The 24,730-nt window shown below is 41.1% G+C and overlaps 1 protein-coding gene across 1 annotated transcript in view; it reads right to left on the reverse strand.

The window, feature by feature from the left end:
• Positions 1–24,730, reverse strand: part of kif21b (kinesin family member 21B) — a 180,468-nt gene that overhangs the window by 85,037 nt on the left and 70,701 nt on the right. The window contains exons 4-10 of the mRNA XM_078197937.1: positions 24,483–24,632; positions 21,983–22,117; positions 16,292–16,459; positions 6,264–6,379; positions 3,543–3,738; positions 1,468–1,657; positions 33–96 (exon numbers count right to left, since the gene is read on the reverse strand). Of these exons, the coding sequence (XP_078054063.1) occupies positions 33–96; positions 1,468–1,657; positions 3,543–3,738; positions 6,264–6,379; positions 16,292–16,459; positions 21,983–22,117; positions 24,483–24,632 (1,019 nt within the window). The remainder of the gene's footprint in view (positions 1–32; positions 97–1,467; positions 1,658–3,542; positions 3,739–6,263; positions 6,380–16,291; positions 16,460–21,982; positions 22,118–24,482; positions 24,633–24,730) is intronic.

Here is a 24,730-nt window from a genome sequence, read left to right on the forward strand (position 1 = left end):
GAAAGTACGTTGTTTAAAGTTCATGGACCAACCTGAGATCCTGTATTTCTCGGATATAGTTTTGAATTAATGAACCTATTTCTTCATTGTTATCTCCTACAGAGAAAATAGAAAAGACAAAGTGAACCATTTGGACAGATAACATGAAAAAAAAAATCTAGGTGCAAGCATTGGCAAAGATCCATGTACATGTGTATTCTATGTTTTAAGTGGAGCTACATGGCCAGGTCATTTACACTACAGGACTACCTCTGATGATGCAGTTGGCATGAAATACAATTTGAATCTCTTAAATTGGCATACTATGATACAATACTTTTAAGTACTTAGTGCAAATACACCTCTTTGCTTTAAGACCAAGCAATAGGCACAACCAATAGCTCTTATTCCAGTGTCAATAATCTGATTAACCATATAATGAATACACAGAAACATAGAAAAAAGAAAATAAGTGCAAGAGTAGGCCACTCAGTCCTTCGAACCTGCACCACCATTCAATATGATCATGGCTGATCATGCACTTTCAGTATCCCATTCCCACTTCCTCTCCACACCCCTTGATCCCTTTAGCCGCAAGGGCCACGTCCAGCTCCCTCTGAGAAATACAGGTAACAGTCAATCATATCATGAGCAAAGAGCTCCATTTCACAAAGCTACTCAAAGCTACCACATAAAATTGGCAGAACAGAAGGTGGTCAATCAAATAAAGCCATGATTTAATCATCACAATCAAGTGGTATAAATTGATGACTAACAACTTAATTCATCAGATATAAAGCACAATTAATTCAGCAAATGACTGTCATTAAACATATTATGGAAACCATTTGATTTGAATTGGTTATGGACCATGGGTCTCATGGCTTGTTTTAAACCAACACATTTTAAAGAATCCCATCATAGCTATTCTAGTCATAGTCTTAGCTAGTAGCACTTATGATGATGTGTTGAAAGCTAAAAGACGTGCTGGTTAGATGCACTGACCAGAACAGGCGCTGGAGTGTGGTGACTAGGGGAATTTCACAGTAACTTCATTGCAGTGTTAATGTAAGCCTTACTTGTGACTAATAAATAAATAAACTTTAAACTTGATTTTAAAGTTGCTCACTCAATAGCCTTTCACTCCTCAACTGTGCTGAAAGAAACAAATCAGCAGAATTTCCCACATCTGGTAACAGGATTAAAACCGAAAAAGCTTTACCTAGAATGATTTGTGAAGCTAGGGTTCCAGTTGTGATAGAAGACATCAGCTTAAATCCCACTGCCATGAAACTGATAAACTCATGGTCACTTTGTACCACAAGGGGAAGCTTAAAAGCAGGAATTAAGTGAATGCTAAATACTAAAGGTATTGGAACACTCCAATAGCACCATAACTGAATGGCTGGAGAGTGGCGAGAATTGCCGATTAAAAAAAAAACATATTAACAGAACAGCACGTATGATAATTAATGAGATAAATTATACCTGCGCTGGCTATTATCTGAGTGGCTTCATTACTCAAGAGCTGTGTCACCCTGTTATTTAGTGCATCAATTGTTTCTTGCATGGCTTTTACTCTCATTCGCAGTGTGTCATTTTCTTTCTGTAGCATTGCATTTTCTTGGCATAAGTCATTGTAACCTTCGGAACCATCTTCACCAATGACTCGTTTCCCCTTCAAAAGGCAAGCAGATAGAAATTAACAACAGCATCTTTGTTAACTCTTTTAAGCAGTGAAGATGATCAGAATATTTAGGTCACAGATTTCCAGAGTGCATGATAGTTTAAAATCTAGTCACAATCAGACAAGACACAAAATAAAGTTGCCAATGAAGCTGTCTTTTGGGAAAATGTAATGATTTTTTCTTTCAAACATGCCACATAAATGGCTTTGCGGTTAATATGCATAACTTTTGTATTTATGATATTGTTTTGCAAGCAAAGTTGTGGTGAGCCGGAGATCATTTTGCAAAGAGTTGTATCCATCTATTGATGTGAACAATCATGGAATCCCTACAGTGCAGAAGAGGCCATGCAGCCCATCAAGTCTGCACCAACTCTCTGACAGCTAGCTTACCCCAAGCCCTTATCCCCGTAACCCCACACATTTACCATAGCCAAACTATCTAACCTACACATCTTGGGATACTAAGGGACAATTTACCATGGTCAATCCACCTAACTTGGACATCTTTGTGTGAAGTTGTACAAACTAAGGAATGGCATGATGGAAAAATTGGTCAACTATTTGGTACAATATAAGAACTGCTGACCAAGCTATTTCAAAATGCCAGACCCCTGTAAGACCTGATAAGGCTGACTCCGCATAACTTAAGACATGAATAAGACCAGAGAAGGTCAGGCTATTCCAAAATGCCTGACCTCTGTAAGGCCTGATAAGATTGACTCCTCATATCTTGTCTTACTCATACAGCCCTAAGTTAAGGTCAGGGATGAAAGAGTCACCGACCTCTTTCTGTTACATCAAAGGACAAGATAAGGGTATAAACGATGAGACAAAGAGTTCGAGGAGGTCAGCAGGTTGTGCCATGATTAATGACATTGCTTATGATTCTATTACTGATCAAATTCCTGAATAAGCTCTGGTCACGCAAACTGATAATGATTATGTATAAATACTGAACTGTTTCTTTCTGTAAGTGTAAACTTGAGGAGGAATTAGCAAGTTGTACCAACTGCTCTCTGAACTCAAGTTTCAGCCAATACTGCATGCAGTCTTTCGTAAATAAAGACTAAGTTATTCAGTCAGAATGAATTTTGTTGAGTCTTTCTATCACAGTCAAGAGGCAGGAAAGTTTCCACTTCAACACTTGGACTGCAGGAGGAAACTGGAGCCGGAGGAAACCCATGCAGACACAGGGAGAATGTGTAAACTCCACAGTCACCTGAGGCCGGAATTGAACCAAGGTCCCTGATGTTTAGGCAGCAGTGCTAACCACTGTGCCACCATGCCAGCCAATAAACAGGTTCTACTACTTAACTCTACTGAAAAGATGAAACTAATGCTTATCCAACATGATGTGGCAATTAATGCCTAGAATGTTATTACAAATGCATGAAAATCCAAAGTGAAACATATATTTTTAGAATTTTGTGCACCAATCAACCCCTGGTTTAGCCTGAATCCATTACCTAAAGCAGTGGTTCCCAAACTTTTTCCACCGGGCCGCACTTTCGGAATAAAAATTTGCTCGCGCCACACCGAATTTTTTATTGATAAGAAATACATTCAAAAACAAAAAAAAACAACTCCTAGCAGTGCTTAATTCATAACATAGAACACAACTACTTTATAATATGATCATGGGACATCCAGAAAGTTTAAAACAATCACTTTGGAAAAATATCTAATCCATGTTTAAATGTTTCTTTGATTGTCCTTGAATCTTCCCGCCACACTTGCCATCCTCTCTTGCCGCACCCTTCTGAAACAACTGATCTAAAGGATTATATCATTTGAAGAATTCTGATTTGGTTTTTAAGTGATGAAAGCCCCCAGGCCCACTGCTTCCTGGGGATCAATTGCCTACATTTCTTACCGTCTTGTACTCCATCAGCTCCATCTGAAGTCGGACGATCTCAGCTCGCAGGGCATTGATCTGCTGGCTGGTCTTGTCTTGATTAACCACAACTTTGTTCTTGATGTTACGGGCTCTGTTTGCATATTTGAGCGTGTTCAGAGTTTCCATGAAGTCCCGATCTGATGGGCTTATGCAAGCAATCATGACGGTTCGACTGCAAGGAATACAGTAATTTTCAATCCTTTAACGCACCAAGTAGTGAAGAACAATTGTTACAATTATCATTCCTCGTGCACTTGGAAAAAACAATTTTATGAGTTCAATAAAGTTCACATGATTAATTTAAGGAATTGTGTAGGAGTTCAATGGATGCATAGCTACCCAATTAGACTGGAGGCTTTTCAGGAAGAAGGAATAAAGATATAGTTGATGAATAACATTTTAACAAATTATGCTGTATTCAATATTTACTGTCATAGAAAATATCAACGCACTTGCACTGATAAAAGAGAACACTTGTTATTTCCATTACAGACCATATTCCAATTATACTTCCTCCGGCAGTTTCCTAGACTTCAGCCTGCTTCCTCTGTTTTTAATCTTTGGTCTGTTTCTTCGCTTGTCTGATCAAACCCTACTTTTCCCATGAGTTCTGCTGACCGCTGGTTGTCAGAAGTTCAAAATTATTACACTTTTAGACTCAAAAGTGCTGATGCTTCTTCAAACATATTTTATACAGCTCTCCCAAGTGGCTAGTGGACTGATACATCTTTGCTCAGGACCTGACTGCAGTGCAGCAGAAAATAAGCACCCCTTATATGCACATTCTCATAACAGCTAGTTTCTAGCATCGGGGGTCAGTTAGCTGGCTTGTGATGCAGAGTAATGCCAACATCAAGGGTTCAATTCCCTTACCGGCTGAGGTTATTCATGAAGGCCCTGTCTTCTCAACCTTGCCCCTCGCATGAGGTGTGGTTATCCTCAGGTTAGTTCATCACCAATCAGCTTTCCCCTCCAAGAGAGCAGCCTATGGTCATCTGGGACTAGGGCAACTTTACATTTTATCTTTAGTTTCTAGTTCTTTAGGAACAATGTGACAATGTAAAAGGCTTTGGACCAAACTTTGCTTCCCTGATTACTCATGGACTATGACTCCTTCAGGAGCTTCTTATCCATAACCTTGTCCTCTAATAGCTTATGGATCAATTTGTGTGTCTTGAACAGTTGTCCTGAACAGTTGCTGAATCAAAATCCACTCCAGACATCTACGTTTTACTTCTCTGCAGCTTAATATCATGAGGTTTCACATCAAGGAGGCCTGGACTCTTAACGGTACTGGCTGCTACGTCCTCTTACTAAGTCCTTACTCGAAAGGTCTTCCTTATCATGCACTGATAATCATTATGAACTGCTTGATGTATTCCAGCATCTTCTACTGTGCCCATTTGGTTTACACCAGGGACTGGGGTCTTCTATCTCTTTTTTCATCCATAACTTAGCTCTGTGTTGCTTTGTACATTTCTTTATCTCATTCTGCCATGCTCCAGCGCATCTCCTGCCCCAGCACCAAGTCTGTTTAATCCTTCTCCTCTTTCAGCATTGATTCTCCACATAACTTTCTCGTTTGCTGACATCTCAGGTTCATGTATCTCATCCTGTACTTCTCTTAGCACCTTTGTCCTATCACCTATCATGATACATTCTCATCATTGGTTCATTCACACCAATGGTCCTATTCTCGGATTCTAATCAACATTTCAACCATCTCACTCTGTGGAGATTAAATTCCTCTAACCTGTTTCCCTTATTCTCCTGGCCCACCTTTTCTAAATCTGTCAAGTAATTAAAACGTTCCTACCCCAAATCACCACATAATTTGCTCCCTCACAATTAAGACTTTGGCCATTGACAAAGACAGTGCGGTTGAATCAATTACATTTTAGCCTCGATATGGCTTGATTTACGGGCTGCAAACCTTTCCACTTCAGTGAATTGTCCTGACTTAGCTGCACATTCTAGCACTTGCGGGCTCAAACTGCCCAGGTGGGGCCAAAGGGCCTTTTCTGCACTGTATACCTCTGTGAATCTAGGTGCTGATGTAGCTTTTTTTGACACATTCTCCTCCTTCAGGCATCTCTAGCTCTTCCATCTGTCCTGCCTCTCACTTGAAAATATTCTCCCAAACTTTTCAAACAAGACCTTCTCTCTTAACCTTACTGATTTAAACAGAAATACACATTCCCCAAAGCTGCTCTCCGCTCAATATCTCCATGTTTTGAGGTATCAATCACCAATAAGATTATCTTTCACCGCTTTGTCACCTTCCACAAAAATTACACCTCCTATTTGTCTTTGGTTACTCTCACCTTCTACTTCTGGAAACATTTCTTCCCATTGCTTACTCATCATTGTCTTCAACAACCTCATTCTGAATAAGTTAGTTCCTCACAATTTCCAGTCGCTAACGTTTCTATTAATGTCTCATTAAAGTTCATGGTTTGTAGTGTAAAATATTCAGATCACTTCAGATGATAGAAGATGTGCAAACCCTCCTAATTTATAGGTTGCTTGGAAGTTTGGTTTTAAGATACTTCATTGATTATTTATTTGAAAAATTGTATTTTGAAACTACTTTCAAGTTACCACTGCAAAGTATTTGTTTTTTATCCCCCTGTTAGATGATGGAAATAAGACAGATCTTCACTTCCTCTACTATATAGGTCTCTTGCTCTCTTGTACCTGTTTCCGCCCAGAGAATCTTGAAGAAGCCTGGTCAGTTTGGAGTCTCTGTATGGCACATGATGACTCTTCTTGCTTTGGTCTCCCAATGCGCTGATGACATTTCCCAGTGACAGCTTCCATCAAGGGGAGAAAAATAAGAGACACATTAATTACAAAAACTCAGGGTTAATTTAAACCTATGATTTTATCAATTTTGCACATCACCAAGGTGGTTTCTTCAACTAGGTTTGAAAACTACAGATTTATTAGATCTAATGATGAAATGTCTTTCTAGGAAGAGGTGAACAATGTGCATTACTTTTATCCTTTTTCACTTTTGTGTTCAAAGGTACATTAGTTTAAATTCCGTACTTACACTAAGTAACACTCAGAAAAGGACTGCGTTAACATTAAGTACCACTGGGTGGTACTACACACAGCTGCCGAACATTACACAGCTGAATGACAACATTTGGCAAATTGCGATACTCGATTTCTTGAGTAGCAACACAAGTGAAAGACAAAATTAAAATAGAAATTTGAGGAGGAGATGATGTTTATGATTTATAACCCATGAGAATATTATATTGATAATAGACAATATATTAAATACTGAAGTAAACCTGCGTAGTACCCACCCAGTAATATCTGTGTCATATAAAGGACAGGAAGATGACATTGTGTTTTTTCCTTGTACAAGGAATTTGTTAATTTGACAGAACATCATCCTCACTTTATATCCTCATTATTCTTGGCCTCTACCCATCACCTTTCAATAGGTCCAATCACTGGGCTTTTACACAAGTCATTATCATTTTAGTCAGGGGCAGAGTTCACCGTGCAGGGTCATATTTAATATCATTTAATCTCTCCCCTTCTAAATGATCAAGCAGTCTGTGCCAAGAAAGCAGTCCATTTAATTGTCAAGTCTGAGTACCATTAAAGCACATGGTAACACAGGAGTGTTAACCAGAGTGCAGTTAGTTCTGTGACACCAGAATTACTGGCTTTCACCATCACTAAATTTGCATAGTAAATAACCTGCATTTTTACATCTCAGTTTTTATGTTCTCGGGAAACCCCAAAACATTTCAGTCAGCGAATTACTTTTTGACGTGGTACGTTATCGGCAAGTACAACAGCCAGTACAGAATATACTTTGAAACGTCTAGGTATATTATGTGTGAAAAAAAAAACATTAGATGGAAGTTATTGAAATGTGTTAATTGAAACCCTCCAACCATCTCTATAACTTTTAATTGATTATCTATAAAGGACTGTTGCTTTAAGGAAATTTTTTTTGTGAGTCTAACAAATAATTTTCTTGGGGGGGGGGGAATGTTCTGTAAGACTAATTTTAACTGTGTAAATGTAATCATGTGTGTTTAAGTTTCATTTTCTTTTTGTTAATAAATGTTTTAATTTAAAATCTCCAAAAGCATGACTGGAATTTGTGGCTCTGGACTCCAGTGCACATATTCCCATTTCAGGTGAGGTGATGGTCTAGTGGTATTATCCCTAGAGTATTAATCCAGAAACTCAGGTAATGCTCTGGGGGCCCGGGTTTGAATCCCGCCACGACAGATGTGGAATTTGAATTCAATTTTTAAAAATCCAAAATCACAAATCAGAGCAAAATGACGATTTCACTATTTTTGAATTGCTCTTTGCAACTTTCTGCATCATCATCATCTCATCTGAATAAATCAGGAGCTTGGTACAAAACCAGTCTATAAGTATACATTTTTTTTAAAGTGTCGAGTAACCACGAGCTAGAGTAATAATTTGTTAAAATCTGGCACCTAACAAGAGCTGTTTTCCCCCCCCCAAATCAATTAGTACTTTTGAGCATTTGCAACTTGCACTCTTGACAGTGCTACCACTAAAGAGAGTTGGCTGGGGCGAGGGTGATGTGCACAGACCCACAGAAATATATATTTCTCCAGACTTGTCAACCTGCAGGCTAAGTACAGCCGACCTGCAGCAACAAAATGCATCACAGCAACTGCAAAGGGCAATATTTACATTCTAAAACTTTTAAAGTATAGCCAATCACAGATAGAAATGTTAAAACATGGAAATCCACAAGTGCATTCTTTCATAAATCCATTTTTGAATGACTGTATGTGAAGATAAACCAGCAAAACTCAATGTTTGGGGTCTTTTCTGATCTACACTTGATTGTAAATTCTTAAATTCTGTATCCTGTTGCTGATGACTAAGACTGGGATATTCCGACCCCACCACTGCGGGAAAGCCATTATCCACCGGCAGGGTCATCTGGTCCCACTGAAGTCTATGACAACTTCTATGGTTTGCCCGCCGCACCACCAGGGAGCCCACCACAAGGGGCCGACTTCATTGGGACCAGAGAATCCTGTCGGTGGGAAGGGCCGGAAATGTTAGGCCTGATTCTCCCATTGCGACCCGCACATTTTCTGGCAGGTTAGGTTGGGAGATGCGCGTATCAGCCATTTCGCAGGTTCCCTGCAAGTATTTACGACCTGCGTGCATCACCCAACCGGAATAAAATGGCACCGCTCGGAACGTGCAAAAGTCCAGCGGGAAGTGAGGTAAGTCATTTGAATATGTTTTAAATATAATTTAAATGTAATTTTAATATGATCATCTGTTCCATGCCAGTCCCGATAGCATCTCCCATCTCGCCAGGAATACTTCATTCCGAACAGTGTCCAGAATAGCTCCCCACATTCAGGGAACTAGCGGGAGGGGGGCAATCGGTGCCCCCCCCAGGGGTCAGGCAGCAGGACGTGGTGCTCCCTGGGCATGGGCACCCTGGCAGTGCCAGCCTATGCCCCCAGCACTGCCCAAGGGGCAAAGTGCCCATGCCCAGGGGGCACCTTGGCACTGCCCACCAGGCATCAGGCAGTGCCATGGGGGCGGGCCTATTGTGGGCGGGGCCTAGGGACGATTGGTGGAGGGGTCCTGCTGCCACTCTGCATGGGGATCGGTCTGGGCTAGAGAGAGTCCAGCGATCGGGCTGGGGGAGGGGCTGGTCTGCCGGGGTTGGGGGGGTGGTGGGGGGGGGGGGGGGGGTGGGGGCTGCCGGGTGATTGTCACTGCCAGGAGGCTTGGGCTGGACATCGGGGAGTTCCGGGGCGGGGGGGTCAGGGCTGGCCCAGGAATTGTTGTAGGGGCCAGAATCAGGCCGTGGGGGGGCTGGAGGGGCAGCACTGTGTGGGTCCCGGGCTGGCCAGTGATCGAGCTGGTAAGCAAACGGGGCGACTGACAGATCGTGACCACCGCGCATGCACAGAGTTCCAAAACTGTCAGACTCCAGCGTGAATACACCCCACCCCCGGGTTATTTAATGAGATTCCTGATTGTGAACTCTATATTGCACAGTGAGAATTGAGTGAGAAGCTGTACTGAAGAAACTGTCGCGATCTAGAACAGTTTTCCCACTAATTCAGCACTTTTGGGAGAATCACCCCCATTATTTCACATAATTGCATCGGCAATGAACCAAGACCGGAAACTCCAGCACTGAACATTAAATAAGGTTACGTGCAAAATTTTAAAAATAATTATTGTGAAACACACTGACTTAAATCTTGTAGAAAAATGTTAGAGCATAACCTAACTTAATCGTGATGATGATGTCTTGCTCAAAAATGTCAGCTATATTTGAATTCATACTTGGCTATCCGAGACAGAAGTCTAACTTCATCTGTGGATATTTATTTATATTGTCACCTTCCTTGAGGATTTGCATCACAGTTCTGTGACTCCACTATGGAACTAGCTGAAAACAAAAGCCTTCCTATGCTCAGCCAATGAAAGATATTTCAGAGAATCCCTACAGTGCAGAAGGAGGCCATTCAGCCCATCGAGCCTGCACCGACCACAATCCCACCCAGGCCCTATCCCCATAACCCCACATATTTACCCTGTGAATCCCTCCAACCTATGCATCCTGGGACACCAAGGGTACATCTTTGGACTGTGGGAGGAAACTGGAGCACCCGGAGGAAACCTACGCAGACACGGGGAGAACGTGCAAACTCCACACAGACAGTGACCCAAGCCGGGAATTGAACCCAAGTCCCTAGAGCTGTGAGGCAGCAGTGCTAATCACCGTACCACTGTGCCGCCCCAATTTGATAGTCCTTTCATAGAGATTATTATAATTTGCATCTACTTTGGGAATTCATTTATCTGCTTTCATTATTTTCAATTCCTGCAATCAAAATCATCTTTAATTAATAAAACAAATAGAACACAATGCTGCAATACAGAAGCAAGGTCATTATTCTTTATGACAGAACAGCTACAACACATGGACTGCAGCGGTTCAAGAAGGCAGCACACCTTCGCAAGATGGACAATACATGCTGGCACAACCAGCGATGTCCAAATCTTGTGCACGATGAATAAAAACACTAGTTAACAAGGATAATCTGATTTGTAGATTTCCATAAGTTTTTTTAGTTTGACTTAGTCACAGAAAATTTATGTCTGGATCCGTCAGGAGTCTGATTTATAACGATATATTATAGAAAGTAAGGTATTTCATGTTTGGAATGTAAATTAATGCAAAGCGTAAAGAAAGTTTTAATCCTTCCTTTAGCTCAACCGTACTCAATGTTAACCTGCCTCCCCACCTCTGTAACAATTGGCAGAAGTGGATTGGTAGTGGATTTAGTAATTGAAATGCATATAATGGAACACCAGTTTTTATTTTCTTTATTCTTTCATGGTGTCTCAACCCAACCCTAATTGCCCTTGAACTGAGTGGCTTGCGAAGCCACTTCAGAGGGCAGTTAAGAGACAACCACACTGCTAGGTATCTTGAGTCATGTGACCAGACCCAAAAGGGTATTAGTGAATCAGATGGATCTTTACAACAATCGACAACGGTCTCCAAGACTGAGACTAGCATCTAATTCAAAATTTATTAATTTGTCATGATGGGATTTGAACCTTTGTCTCTCAGAGCCCAGGCCTTGTGATTACTAATCCAGTGACATTATCACTGCACCACCACCTCTTGTTGCAGCAGTGGTTCTTCTTACAGGAATTGACTGAGGAAAGATAAGAATTTTCCTTTTGAAGTAATATTTGGTGTTAATCCACCGCAAATCTGAGGTTCACTTTGTTTTGATTTGATTTATTGTCACATGTATTAACATAGTGAAAAGTATCGTTTCATGCGTGCTATACAGACAAAACATACCGTTCATAGAGAAGGAAATGAGAGAGTGCAGAATGTAGTGTTACAGTCATAGCTAGGGTGTAGAGAAAGATCAACTTAATGCAAGGCAAGTCCATTCAAAAGTCTGACAGCAGCAGGGAAGAAGCTGTTATTGAGTCGGTTGGTACGTGTCCTCAAACTTCTATATCTTTTTCCCAAAGGAAGAAGGTGGAAGGGAGAATGTCCGGGGCGCGTGGGGTCCTTAATTATGCTGGCTATGGATTAATTATGCAATTTAGCAGTATACTGACAGGCTACTTCAATGGCATTGGAAATGGCAAAGGTTTACTGCATACCAATGTTTTTTCCTATGATATAGAGAAACATGTAAATTTTGGACACCTAAAGAATTTTTATCTGGGGCCCTTAATTGTATTTTGTCAAAATCGTGACTGCTTGTACAGAAGGTAATGAGCTAAGTATCTGAGGGACTGGGTGCATCTCCCAGAGCGTTCCTTCTTTCTTCACCCTTGCATGGGATTGTGCCTAATTCTGGAGTCTTGCCAGTGGGATGCAGTTCCAGTTCATTCACTGTTGGTTGGATTTCCCACTTTATTGCCATCATGGAGTTCTTTTCTCATGAAGAAAGGGAGCTCCTGTTCCTGGGATCTGCTATGCTGGCATGTTGAAATGGCTGCTGTAGGGTCGGATGATCCCAACAAAATCGAGGTTGGGGTTAATGCCCTTTGGACTCGTGATTAGAAACCAATCACTATGTGCCGCAGCTGCTAATGTTTGAAGTGCTGGAGAAAGGAGCTTGTTAAAGGGTTTTTTTTTAAGCGAGGTTGGAGGTATTTACTCAATGTCTGTGCTTAACTGTTTATTTGGCACTGTGGTTAGCACTGCTGTCTCACAGCACCAGGTATCCAGGTTCGATTCCCAGCTTGTTAGGAGCTGTGTGGAGTCTGCGCGTTCTCCCCGTGTCTGCGTGGGTTTCCTCCAGGTACTCTGGTTTCCTCCCACAGTCCAAAAGACATGCTGGTTAGGTCCATTGGCCATGCTAAATTCTAGGTGGACCTGAAGAGGCACTGGAATGTGGTGACTCGGGGATTTTCACAGTAACTTCATTGCAGTGCAAGCTTACTTGTGACACAAATAAATAAACTTGAAACTTTAAAAGTAGCCTGGCAGGCTTTCTTGAGTTTAAAACAAAAACAGGTCAGTTTTTATTGAGTTGAAAACCCACTTAGATTATTAAATTATTTAAAAAGACAAACCTATGCTTGGTTTTCACAAAGCACACACGTGCAGAATTGCAAGTTATACAGTAGGTAGTTACTTTCTTAACGAAGTTAAAGTTAAATGGAGAGTTAACTATGGCTGTGGCAGATATTTCGCCAATGTGGTCTTGAGATTCCAATAGTTGAAACCCAAGTAAAAGTTAAACTGCTGGAGATCATTTCTTTTTAAAAGCATAATCCGTTTTTTCCAGTAGTCGATGATTTATGTATCCAAGCTTCATTGCGATGGGAATTTGATGTTGCCGTGTTGGCTATTTACAGGGACAGGGGGTAGAATTTTTTCATTGCTGCACAGAGAGCAGGCTGAGGTGAGAAAACTAAAGTGCAGCTCGCCGGCGACACAGAACTTAGTGCAAAAAGAATGAAGGTGTGGCCCATGCCATCACGCTGGCGGGACGGGGCTGGGAAAAAAAACTGGCAACAGCGGGAATCCCGATATCAGGGCACCTTTTCACAAACTTCAATGAAAAAAACAGGGATGCCCCTCCAACACACCCGGAGACCTCTCTCACATGCACAATGGGCAACCGCCCAACTCTCCTTCTCCCTCCCCTGCCTCCCCCCCTGGACATGAGGAACCTTCCAATGGAGTTCCCCAAAGGGGCTCCCCTTGCCATTGCTCCCTAGGGAGCGGTGGTCAAGGGGATGGTCAGGGAAATAGTCAAGTATTCAAGGGGGGAGTTGGGGTGTTAGCATGAGTGATTGGAGGGTCAGTTTTGTAGTTACCTATAATGTTAGACTAGGTTTTCATTTATCTAGCATCTCCTGGGTAACTATTCAGGTACATAGCATGGAACAGTCTGAAGTCTTCGACTCAAGCTCAACGTTGGAGACATTTACAGGGCATCCTGGGGAGCAGAGGAATTGCCTATCGGAAGTTAAAATTGCCTGGACAATTCCCACAGAGATCTGTGCGTCAGGACCTTTGCAGGTTCCCGATGCAGCATTAATCATACATTCGGTCTCCAAAGATCCAGAGACTGGAAGATCTGGGCCAGTGCTTCCACTTGTGGAGAAGAGAAAAAACTTGAAGGCATCAATGTAAGATAGTCACCAAGAAAGTAAATAGGGAACCAGAAGAAACTTCTTTAATGAATGACTGATGGGAATGTGAAATCCATTAGTACAGGGAGTGATTGAAGGGAATAGCATTGATGTATTTAAGGGGAAGCGATGTGAACATACAAGGGAGAAGGGAACAAAGTGTTTTGCTGCATTAGATGAGGAAAGATGGGAAGAGGCTCTAGTCGTGCCTAAACATCTACATGGACGGGTTGAATGACCTATTCCTAAGTTACATATTCTGTGTGATTCCATTTGGACCATTATTTGCTGACGTGCTGATCTGACTCCCCAGCTGGATTTTCAGATGGTCCACTCACTTAAAATTTTCCCAATGCTCTTCACACCTACCAACTATATTTGGTTGCTTGAGGTACCTTTGGCATGCTATAGGTCACTTGATAATTAGGGGAGTGAAAGTGCGATGCATTGAAACATTGCTCCTTATGTGCAAAACTTAAAAAGTAATGCTGCAACACTACCCATTTTATGTTGTTCTATGAATCTGTTATCAGGGTAAGTGAGCGAACTTTAGCAGTGTGGACACCAGAGGCTGGTTCTTGGACATCAGTCCACCAGATTATGAATGACTACCATGATAGTATAAAAGCAGTTGAGAAATTGCTCCACATTGCACATGTGGAATGAGACCAATGAAATCCTCTTGTTTATATTAAAGGCTTTCAGTGCCCTTCTGATCAGCACAATCTTAGCCTTTTTAGAAAGCTGATGATCGTGGACATGTTGCAGTCATACTGTGCAAATGATACAAAATCCAATTTTGCCTTGCTTCTAATTACATAGCGCTCGATATACTGTCATTTCTAACAACCGGCCCACTCTCCACAGGTGAGCAGATCTTCAATAGGCAGTGCAATTAAGTCCTTAGCGAGATAAAAGCACTTATTCAAAAACAAACAGTTCGTGCCACTGCTTGGTTTATATAAATAAAACAAGGAAAATATTTGAAAATTAGTATTTAGAAGTAGCAAAGCAACACCCAGAAAGAAAAGGTTTTGAAGTGAAATCACGATGAGGCAAACATGGATGACATGAAATTTCCATCAGAATAGCAAATCCCATAGAGCAATTTTTTAAAATTCATTTGAGGGACATGGGTGTCACTGGCTGACCAGCATTTTTTATTACCCATCCCTAGTTGCCCGAGGGCCGTTGAGAGTCAACCACATTGCTGTGGCTCTGGAATCACAAGTAGGTCAGGCCAGGTAAGGATAGCAGATTTCCTTTCCTAAAAGACATTAATGAACCAGATTACTTTTTTCGACAATGGTTTCATGGTCATCAGTAGATTCTTAATTCCAGATATATCTTTTATTGAATTCAAATTCCACCATCTGCCGTGGCGGGATAGCTGACTCCCGACTTTTTACAATGCAAATTTCTGGTCTTTTACAAGGGCAGACCATTGTAAGATTTGAACAAATTTAACAAATACTTTTTCACACATTTGCTCCATACCTGTGTTTTCATTTGGCATTTGAATCTGTTGTTTTTGACATGGACGGCATTTGTAGGCATTACAGAGCGATGCATGCATGTGCGAATGAGGTCTGCATGGTTATCGCAAAGCTTCACTTAACACAAATGTTTAGGCCAATCCCCTGGGATTTGACTCACTGTGATTTTACTGTACTTGTATCTTTTGTGCCCACAGAAGTCCCAAACTGCTTAACAACCAGTGACATAATGCGTATTCACTGCTGTAATGTAGGAAACATAGTAGTTCATTTGCACATAGCAAACTCCACACACAGCAATGTGATAATGACCAGATAATCGGTGTCTGTGATGTTGACATCCATGAAACTGCATCAAGAATCTACTGGGTTTTTCTGCATTTGGATACCTTTTGATTTACTTTTCCTACATCTGATTATTTAAAAAATGCGAGTAGCCACTTTTATAGTTTTCTAAAACCTGTTCCAGAATGCCAGCTCCTAGCTGCATAGGTCTTGTTGACTTGGCAGAAGTAGTAAACTCGCAAGAGTGCAGTCTGGGAAAACCTATATGATGTATACAGAAAATTGACATATATTATCTTATATTGTCAATGCACAGCAACAAAACAAACGTGTACCCTGCGACAGTCCTTGTGCTACGTACATGGGAAATCAAATATTTATCAGGCAATCCAACACTGTCACTCTACAGGTTGCGTTTCTAGGTTGCGGAACAGGGAATGGTCAACTCCACAGAACAAATATGTGGTGAAAGGCGTATTGGATATTAGGTTATGCACAAATGAATGAATGAATGCTGCATGGCACCAACGCTCCTGCTGTGGGCTGTCAAAAACGATTAGATTTCTACCAGTATGAACCACAAAATGACCCAATGGGTCCATCGTTATGAGAGGCCTATTTCATCAGAGTGAATTCTTCTTGCTAATGATTTCAAACATAACCTAGATGTTCACTGAAATATCAAAAACATTGCATATATTAGGATAGCATATTCAACGGTAAATTTCAACGAGGGAGTGAAATAGTTTTGTTTTCCTCCCTTACCAGACCACAGTTGATAGAAATGCCCTCTTTGGCCCGCTCTCCTGTCGCTCCGGTGCGCTTCAGCCTCTCTGAACCGGCAAGGTCAACAAAGTGGAATTTGGCCATGAGTGTTTCATACTCATTCACTGGTTGCGATTCATGTGTTACTCCATTCACCTCACCATTTACCTGAAGAGCAGATGGTTACAATGATACAAACAGTGATTTAGATAGAATCTTTCATTTTGTGATTATAATAGTGCAATATATATATATATGAGGGGAATGTTTAAAAATTTATGCTACAAGCAGTCAGTACATCTGGAGGGAATACAGCTCAGATTTTGGGAGAGCAGGATAATTACTCATTTTAGCCTTGCAAATGGTGATGTTAAGTAGAGTTAATGGACTTTTATATGCAGTCTTGGGTCGGTAGCAGAGAAAATCAGCTTTTGTAGAAAGCAGATTAGTTTACAATTGAAGCCTGGTAGAAGATTTTGCAGCTTCTGGAACTCTATTTCTCTCTGAAAACTTCAAAGCTGTTTACACTCATTATAGCAAGTATAGTTACAGTTGCTAACTGCATTTAAAGAGCCAGTTTAAGACTGTAAGAGGAATGTTGCTTATTTGGAACTGAAGCAGTGATAAATTAGACATTAAATGTGTTTCCTTTTCATTTTTAAATATAGTTCAACTGTTAATAGTTGCTTCAGTTATTCAAGTTATATTTAAGCTGTTATTAAATAAAGTTTATAAAAGGTCCTGACTTTGTCAGTGGAATCATTTCCTCATATTTTCCGCCAAAGTAGAACAGTTTTGGGTCTAGTCTAGCGTCCTAAGGTAACTTGGGTTCTGGTCCAGGACCCTAACACAATTTACATATCAGCTTTACTGATTTACAGATCCCAAAGCTCTTCATAATTTAAAAAAAGAACTGTCGTCATTGAAGTTTCTGTAGGCAAACACAGAGGCCCACTTTCAAACAAGTGCCCAAAACACCAGCTGAGATTACAGTCAGTTAAGATGTCTCATTAATGCTTTTCAAGGATGAATGTTAGCCAGGACATGATGAGAACATGCCTATTCTTCTTTGAAAATTGTCTTGAGATCTCTTAGACTAACCCAAAAGGATAAATTGGTTTAAAATCTTATCTGTAAGAAAATACCCTTGATAATGCAACACTTCCTCAATTCTTAATTAAAGTGCCTCCAAGAATTATGTGCTCATGTCCTGAAATGAAACTTGAACCCATGAACTTGACTCAGAGATTAATGCTACAACTGAGCTAAGGTGAAGATTTAAGAAGTGGAACTCAAATACACATTGGTTCTGTCACTACCGCCTACAACCTTTAAACATGATTCTGAGAATTGTTGAATCTCAGATTGGCAGCAACAAGCAGCAGAGCTGGTACAAAATCCAGATTCAAACATATTACCACCCCCAGTAACTCTCTCCTTGCTCCAGCAAGTTGAGCCGGCACAACCTTCCCCATCAAAATGAACCATCTCCTTCACATTTAACAAAAACGTCATCTCCTGTAATAAATTGAGCCTACCACTAGCTCAACTCACACCTAATCTGAATAGGTTTTATTCCAATGGCATGTTTGTTTCTTAATACCAGTGACAAGACTAGATTGTCAGTAAGATCAAACAAAGTGCTAAAATGGTCAGCAAGAATGGTAATATGGTGAGGGATTTAGCCAAGAATTGGAAATGGATGTGACTCAGGAGTTTTATAGAGTCATAGAGGTTTACAGCATGGAAACAGGCCCTTCGGCCCAACTAGTCCATGCCGCCCTTTTTTTTTTAAAACCCCTAAACTAATCCCAATTGCTCACATTTTCTTTTTCTTAATCCTGTCAGATCAAACTGCCAAGAAGCCAAACCTGGAGAACTCATGAGAAAATAAATCTTATTAGAGTCAGAGATAACAAAAAGATGCAAAGTCATCCTGAATTATTTGGACCCTCTTTAACCCCTATATATATATAAAAAAGATATCATAACAAAATAACAGAGGGCCATTTCTATTCAAGTTTAAATATATCAGTTACAAAAATGCAACTTGTCAGATAAAGTACAGGCCAAATGGTGCAGTTGTACTGTCACTGGACTAGTAATTCAGAGACCTAGGGAAATGCTCTGGGGACTCAGGTTCGAATCCCACCATGGCAGATGGTGAAATTTGAATTCAATAAAAAAAATCTTGAATTAAAAGTCTAATAATGACCATGGTTGTAAAAACCCATCTGGTTCACTAATGTCCTCTAGGGAAGGAATTCTGCCGGATATACCTGGTCTGGCCTACATGTGACTCCAGGTCCAGAGCAACGTGGTTGACTCTTAAATGCCTTCAGGGATAGGCAATAAATGCTGGCCTAGCCAACTACACCCACATCCCATGAATGAATAAAAAAAAAAGGAATGAAAGGTATAATGACTCCAATTTACACTCAACTGATTGGCAGAAGTTGCCAATAATTTAATTTTACCCCACTTGGTGCAGTTTCACTTTCATAACAAAATGAAATTAAAATAGAAGTTAAAAGTAAATATATTAGTTACAAGAAGAATCAGTCAGGACCTTAGCATCATGTATTTATGCTCAATTACTGTGATAATTACCACTTTATAGAGTGGCAGTAATAGATCGTCTTCTTGAAGTGCTGCAATCTTGTTGTGCTTTGTAGCAGTTTGATACAACTGAGTAGTTTGCTGGACACTTCAGAGAGCAGTTAAGAGTCGACCATATTACTTTGGAGCTGGAGCCACATAAAGACCAGATCAGGCTAGAACACGAGGCTTTCTTCCCCGAAGTGCATTAATGAACCAGTTGGGTTCTTATGACAATCTCACAGCTTCATAATCATTTTTAGCAATAATAAGCCTTTCGTTTCTCAAGTCTTAAACATTAGCCTTAAATTGCTTCAACTGTAGGAGACCTGAGCAGCAAACATTGCTTTTTGAGTGATGATAGTGAATAAATTCAGAACCAACTCAGAGTGCATAAATGAGCACTGATGATGGATAAAGAGTAAACGCACTGTTCTGGTTCAGTGCCAAGTACAGAGAACCAAAATATTCTATGTTGCAATCCAAAATCTGCAATGAATTAGTTGTTGACAGTGAGAGAAGCAGTGGAGTTGTTACAACTGCAGCAACTTCAAGCTATATTGTGGTGGAGGGGTGATGCAAGAGAAAACAACCACGGCCCCTGCTTCTGATCCATGGATGAGATCTGACGGTACTGCCCACACTGTCACATAATTTTCAATACGGACTCTCTCGGCTTACACATGAAAAATAGTCACCCGAGTGAGGTACCAAAATTTTACCAGTCCCCAAGCAAAGGTCCACCATGTTCTAAAGAGTAAAGTTCTATAAAGTGAGGCAGTAATTAAAAGTTTTATTTAATTTCAGTTCTGTGTGATGTCTGACCTAAGTGAATTTGTAAACATGGTTTTGTATCAGTTACGATACTTAATGGTTTCCAATTTTCTAGAGAGAACAAATTAAAAATGGATCCTATTCAGGTTCCTTTGGCAGTTAACATAAAAGACACAATACTCTTCAATGCTCATTCTGATTATGCAGATATTCTCCAAATGGGATAAAGTCCTTTTTTACTAGGGCTGTTTGGAATAGTTGCTGCGCCTATTAATAGTCTTTAATCTCTTTTTCTCACAAATCCTTCTGCAATTCCGTCACATTCACATGATCTCACAGTGGTTTTGAAAAACAAGCTAAATGATGAAGCTTAATGCTATCCTTGTACAAGTTGCTCAAACCGAAATACTGGGTTGTGGTGGCTTAAATACATGTGAAGGAAAAAGGAAAGGTTAAAACAGAAAAAGGCAAACACCACCAATAAAGCGGAGATACTAAAGGGAGTCAGTGAAACAAAGGCTCTGGAAATCACAATATTTGTTGCTCCTTTGATGTGTTCATTTTCCATTGTCCCTATTTGGAAAGTGAGATTTCTGCGTGTTATTCCATTTTACATCCTACTTGCCCTCCAGTCCCAGTGGATGTTTCTGTGTAATTGACAGATCAAATTACTTAAAATAATGCAAGTGTAATAATTTGCTCCATGTGTTTCTTTTCATATGATGGCAGTCATAATTTTTTTGACGTTTATAATAGTCACGAAACTTCAGAGATTTTATACACAGCAATTCAGCCAGTGGAAGGACATCTGTATGGCTTTCACTGGCTGCATTTTTATATAGTAAGAAGTCTCACAACACCAGGTTAAAGTCCAACAGGTTTATTTGGTAGCAAACGCCACTAGCTTTCAGAGCGCTGCTCCTTCGTCAGATGGAGTGGAAATGTGCTCTCAAACAGTGCACAGAGACACAAAATCAAGTTACAGAATACTAATTAGAATGTGAATCCCTACAGCCAGCCAGGTCTTAAAGGTACAGACAATGTGGGTGGAGGGAGCATTAAACACAGGTTAAAGAGATGTGTATTGTCTCCAGACAGAACAGCTAGTGAGATTCTGCAAGTCCAGGGGGCAAGCTGTGGGGGTTACTGATAATGTGACATAAATCCAACATCCCGGTTTAGGCCGTCCTCATGTGTGCAGAACTTGGCTATCAGTTTCTGCTCAGCGACTCTGCGCTGTCGTGTGTCGTGAAGGCCGCCTTGGAGAACGCTTACCTGAAGATCCAAGGCAGAATGCCCGTGACCGCTGAAGTGCTCCCCCACAGGAAGAGAACAGTCTTGCCTGATGATTGTCGAGCGGTGTTCATTCATCCGTTGTCGTAGCGTCTGCATGGTTTCCCCAATGTACCATGCCTCGGGACATCCTTTCCTGCAGCGTATCAGGTAGACAATGTTGGCAGAGTTGCAAGAGTAGGTACCGTGTACCTGGTAGATGGTGTTCTCACGTGAGATGATGGCATCCGTGTCGGTGATCCGGCATGTCTTGCAGAGGTTGCTGTGGCAGGGTTGTGTGGTGTCGTGGTCACTGTTCTCCTGAAGGCTGGGTAGTTTGCTGCGGACAATGGTCTGTTTGAGGTTGCGTGGTTGTTTGAAGGCAAGAAGTGGGGGTGTGGGGATGGCCTTGGAGAGATTATTGGCTCCACTGGGGGAGCACTTCAGCAGTCACCGGCATTCAGCCTTGGATCTTCAGGTAAGCGTTCTCCAAGGCGGCCTTCACGACACACGACAGCGCAGAGTCGCCGAGCAGAAACTGATAGCCAAGTTCCGCACACATGAGGACGGCCTAAACCGGGATGTTGGATTTATGTCACATTATCAGTAACCCCCACAGCTTGCCCCCTGGACTTGCAGAATCTCACTAGCTGTTCTGTCTGGAGACAATACACATCTCTTTAACCTGTGTTTAATGCTCCCTCCACCCACATTGTCTGTACCTTTAAGACCTGGCTGGCTGTAGGGATTCGCATTCTAATTAGTATTCTGTAACTTGATTTTGTGTCTCTGTGCACTGTTTGAGGGCACATTTCCACTCCATCTGACGAAGGAGCAGCGCTCCAAAAGCTTATGGTATTTGCTACCAAATAAACCTGTTGGACTTTAACCTGGTGTTGTGAGACTTCTTACTGTGTTCACCCCAGTACAACGCCGGCATCTCCACACCATGCATTTTTATATTGCAGGTTTCACTGAACTGTAAAGTCCCCCTTCTATTTTAGGCTGGAATTAGTATTCGACATTAACTGTGTCTGGGGCACATACCATATCTTGCCTCGAGCAGATCCTCATTTGGCAGATGTGGATTGTAAAAATAGCATGGGAACGGGAACTCTCCGCATTCATCTGTGTGCTTGCAGTGGTGCGAGCAAGAGCACCGAGCTTCAAACATTGCATCATCTGCAAAACAAAAGTTAAGAGGAGCAATAATCCTTTCACCAGCTTTCTGCTGACTTGAATTAAGGTCACAAAGCAAATCACCACGTAACTGGGTATTCCCAACTGGGGCTGTCAAAAGAACATGGGGGAGGGTACTGATAATTGCTTGCTGCAGTTTGGAAGAGGTGCCAGATTCATGACAATGGAGGACCTCCCGACTGTAAGGATAAATGGAGCACATAACTCTCTTACAATTATTACCTCAGTCAACCCCAAGGTTATTGGTAAATATCTGTATTAATGGTCGGTTAGAAACTAGTCTTTGCTAATATACTGTTGTGCTTTGGAGCTTGGGACCAATGAATGAGAAAAATGGTATTCATGGGTCTTCATACTTTAGGTGCTCCTTAAATGTATATAAATTCACTGGAGTTATCTTTCTCAAATTAATATTAAAACTTCAGAAAGAGTATCTGAGCTGAAATATCTATGAATTGAAGGCAGACTCAAAAGATGTTCAAATAAGCTCACCGGTGAGGCAATTTGTTCTACTGAAGTGAAAAGTGCCAGCGAAATGGAATCTAAAAGGACCAATTAGCCCCCAGTGAATTTTCAGATTGAATTATAGATTTGTATAAGCAAACAGAAAATAAATACTGCAAGTCTGTACCTAACTTTATAAGAAAATAATTATTATACTATATACTATGTTGTATTCATACTATATACATTATTTCATTTATTTTTTTAAATTAAGATGCATATTGGTCAGCTTTGAGGAGCTTCCAATAAAAGTCAGTCAAATACTATTCTGGAAGGTACTCAGATAACCAGCTGGGTTGAAGCATTGTCAAATGCCACAGGAGGGTTCTCAGCCTGTACTGAGTCAACAGATCCCAAGTGGATTTCTACAAATAGATTTAATAGATCTTTTAAACCGAGGTGGCTGGTGGGGCAGACTCAATCAGCACCCGCCCCGCCAGCGTGACTTCATGGAACCTGCCCCTTCCATTTAGTGGTTAGCACTGATGCATCACAGCGCCAGGGACCCGGGTTCGATTCCCAGCTTGGGCCACTGTCTGTGCGGAGCCTGCACGTTCTCCCAGTGTCTGTATGGGTTTCCTCCGGGTGTTCTGGTTTCCTCCCACAGTCCGAATGACGTGCTGGTTAGGTGCATTGGCCATGCTAAATTCTCCCTCAGTGTACCCGAACATGCGCTGGAGCATGGCGACTCGGGGATTTCACAGTAACTTCATTGCAATGTTAATGTAAGTCTACTTGTGACACTAATAAACTTTAACTTTAAAACTTCTTGAGGGCTATCCTCCACTTATCCCACCCAAGGTAACAGTTTGAAAAAGAAATCGGAAAACTCTGCCCAATATTTCTCAAGTCTGGAGGGGAAGAAAAGTCATATGAATTTTCAGTTCCACATTTCTGTAAAGCATCTGACACCTGCTTGAAAGCTTGCAATCATGCCATTGGGAGAACACAGGTGAAAGCTCAACAGTTGCGCTTTGCATTGCTGAACAATGTACCAATACTCACTGAAGAATGGAGGCTTAGGTAAGCTACCTGAAGGCTGCTGGCTCCAGTGGAGCCAAACCCCAACAAAATTCAATGCCTTCTGGCAAGGAGGGAAAACATGTCATCAATTTACACATATTAAAAAGTATTATAGTTACGCACACTTACTTTTCCCCCATGTTAAAATCAGAAGAAGCATTTATTAAGCATAATAGTTGAGCGCTGAATTATTTTTGTCAGCTGGACATACAAATCTGTATTTTTAAAAAATGTAATCAAATTATGTTTTATAAATTAAGTTTTAATCCATTTATGGATGCTCTGTCTCAATATGCATCATTTGAAAAATTTAATATAGTACCTCCCCATCCAAGCCATACGTAAACACAGTCAAATCATGGCTTTAGAACAGCGCTGTCGAGTTCCATGCTTCCACAATTCATCATGCTGAACTGAAAGTAGTAGATAGGTCAAACAAGAAAAAAATATCTAGGTCATGAGGGAGATTGAGTGAATGCGAAGGGCTCTGGTTCCTGCTCTTTCAGGACAAGTCAACTTTCGTTAATCTCATGGTTGATCACAATTCACTCACTGCTGCCGACCTCCTGTGAAGAAAGCCCATTATCTGTTCTCTCCCACAGCATGATTGCCATTATCCTTCCCCCTCTCCAATACATGCATATTTATCATCAAGATTTTAAACAGCAGCTAACAAAATTACGCACAAGAACTGAAACCAGAACTGGACTGGGAAATTTGGTCTAAACTATTAATGACCATGATTGATATAAAAATCTTTTAAATGATCCACCACAAATATGACATGAATTACAAGACGCCCAGTTGGTTTTGCACTGACCTCTTGTTCTGAATTAACAATACGCGAGACAACCCCACTCGTGTAAATTGTTCCATTGGCACCTTCATGAATTTTAATGTTAGATTTCCTCTGCCGTGAATCCAGGTCACGTGTGCTGTCAAATAGATCCAATATCTCTTCATTGTAAAGCTGTGAGGACATACATGATACATCTTTAAACACAGGTCTGAAAGCAAGAGGCCTGATCTGCACCCCATTCTCCACCCCCTTAAACATTTACTCTCTTC

Source organism: Mustelus asterias, chromosome 25, assembly GCF_964213995.1.
Source record: "Mustelus asterias chromosome 25, sMusAst1.hap1.1, whole genome shotgun sequence".
NCBI classification, from domain to species: Eukaryota; Metazoa; Chordata; class Chondrichthyes; order Carcharhiniformes; family Triakidae; genus Mustelus; species Mustelus asterias.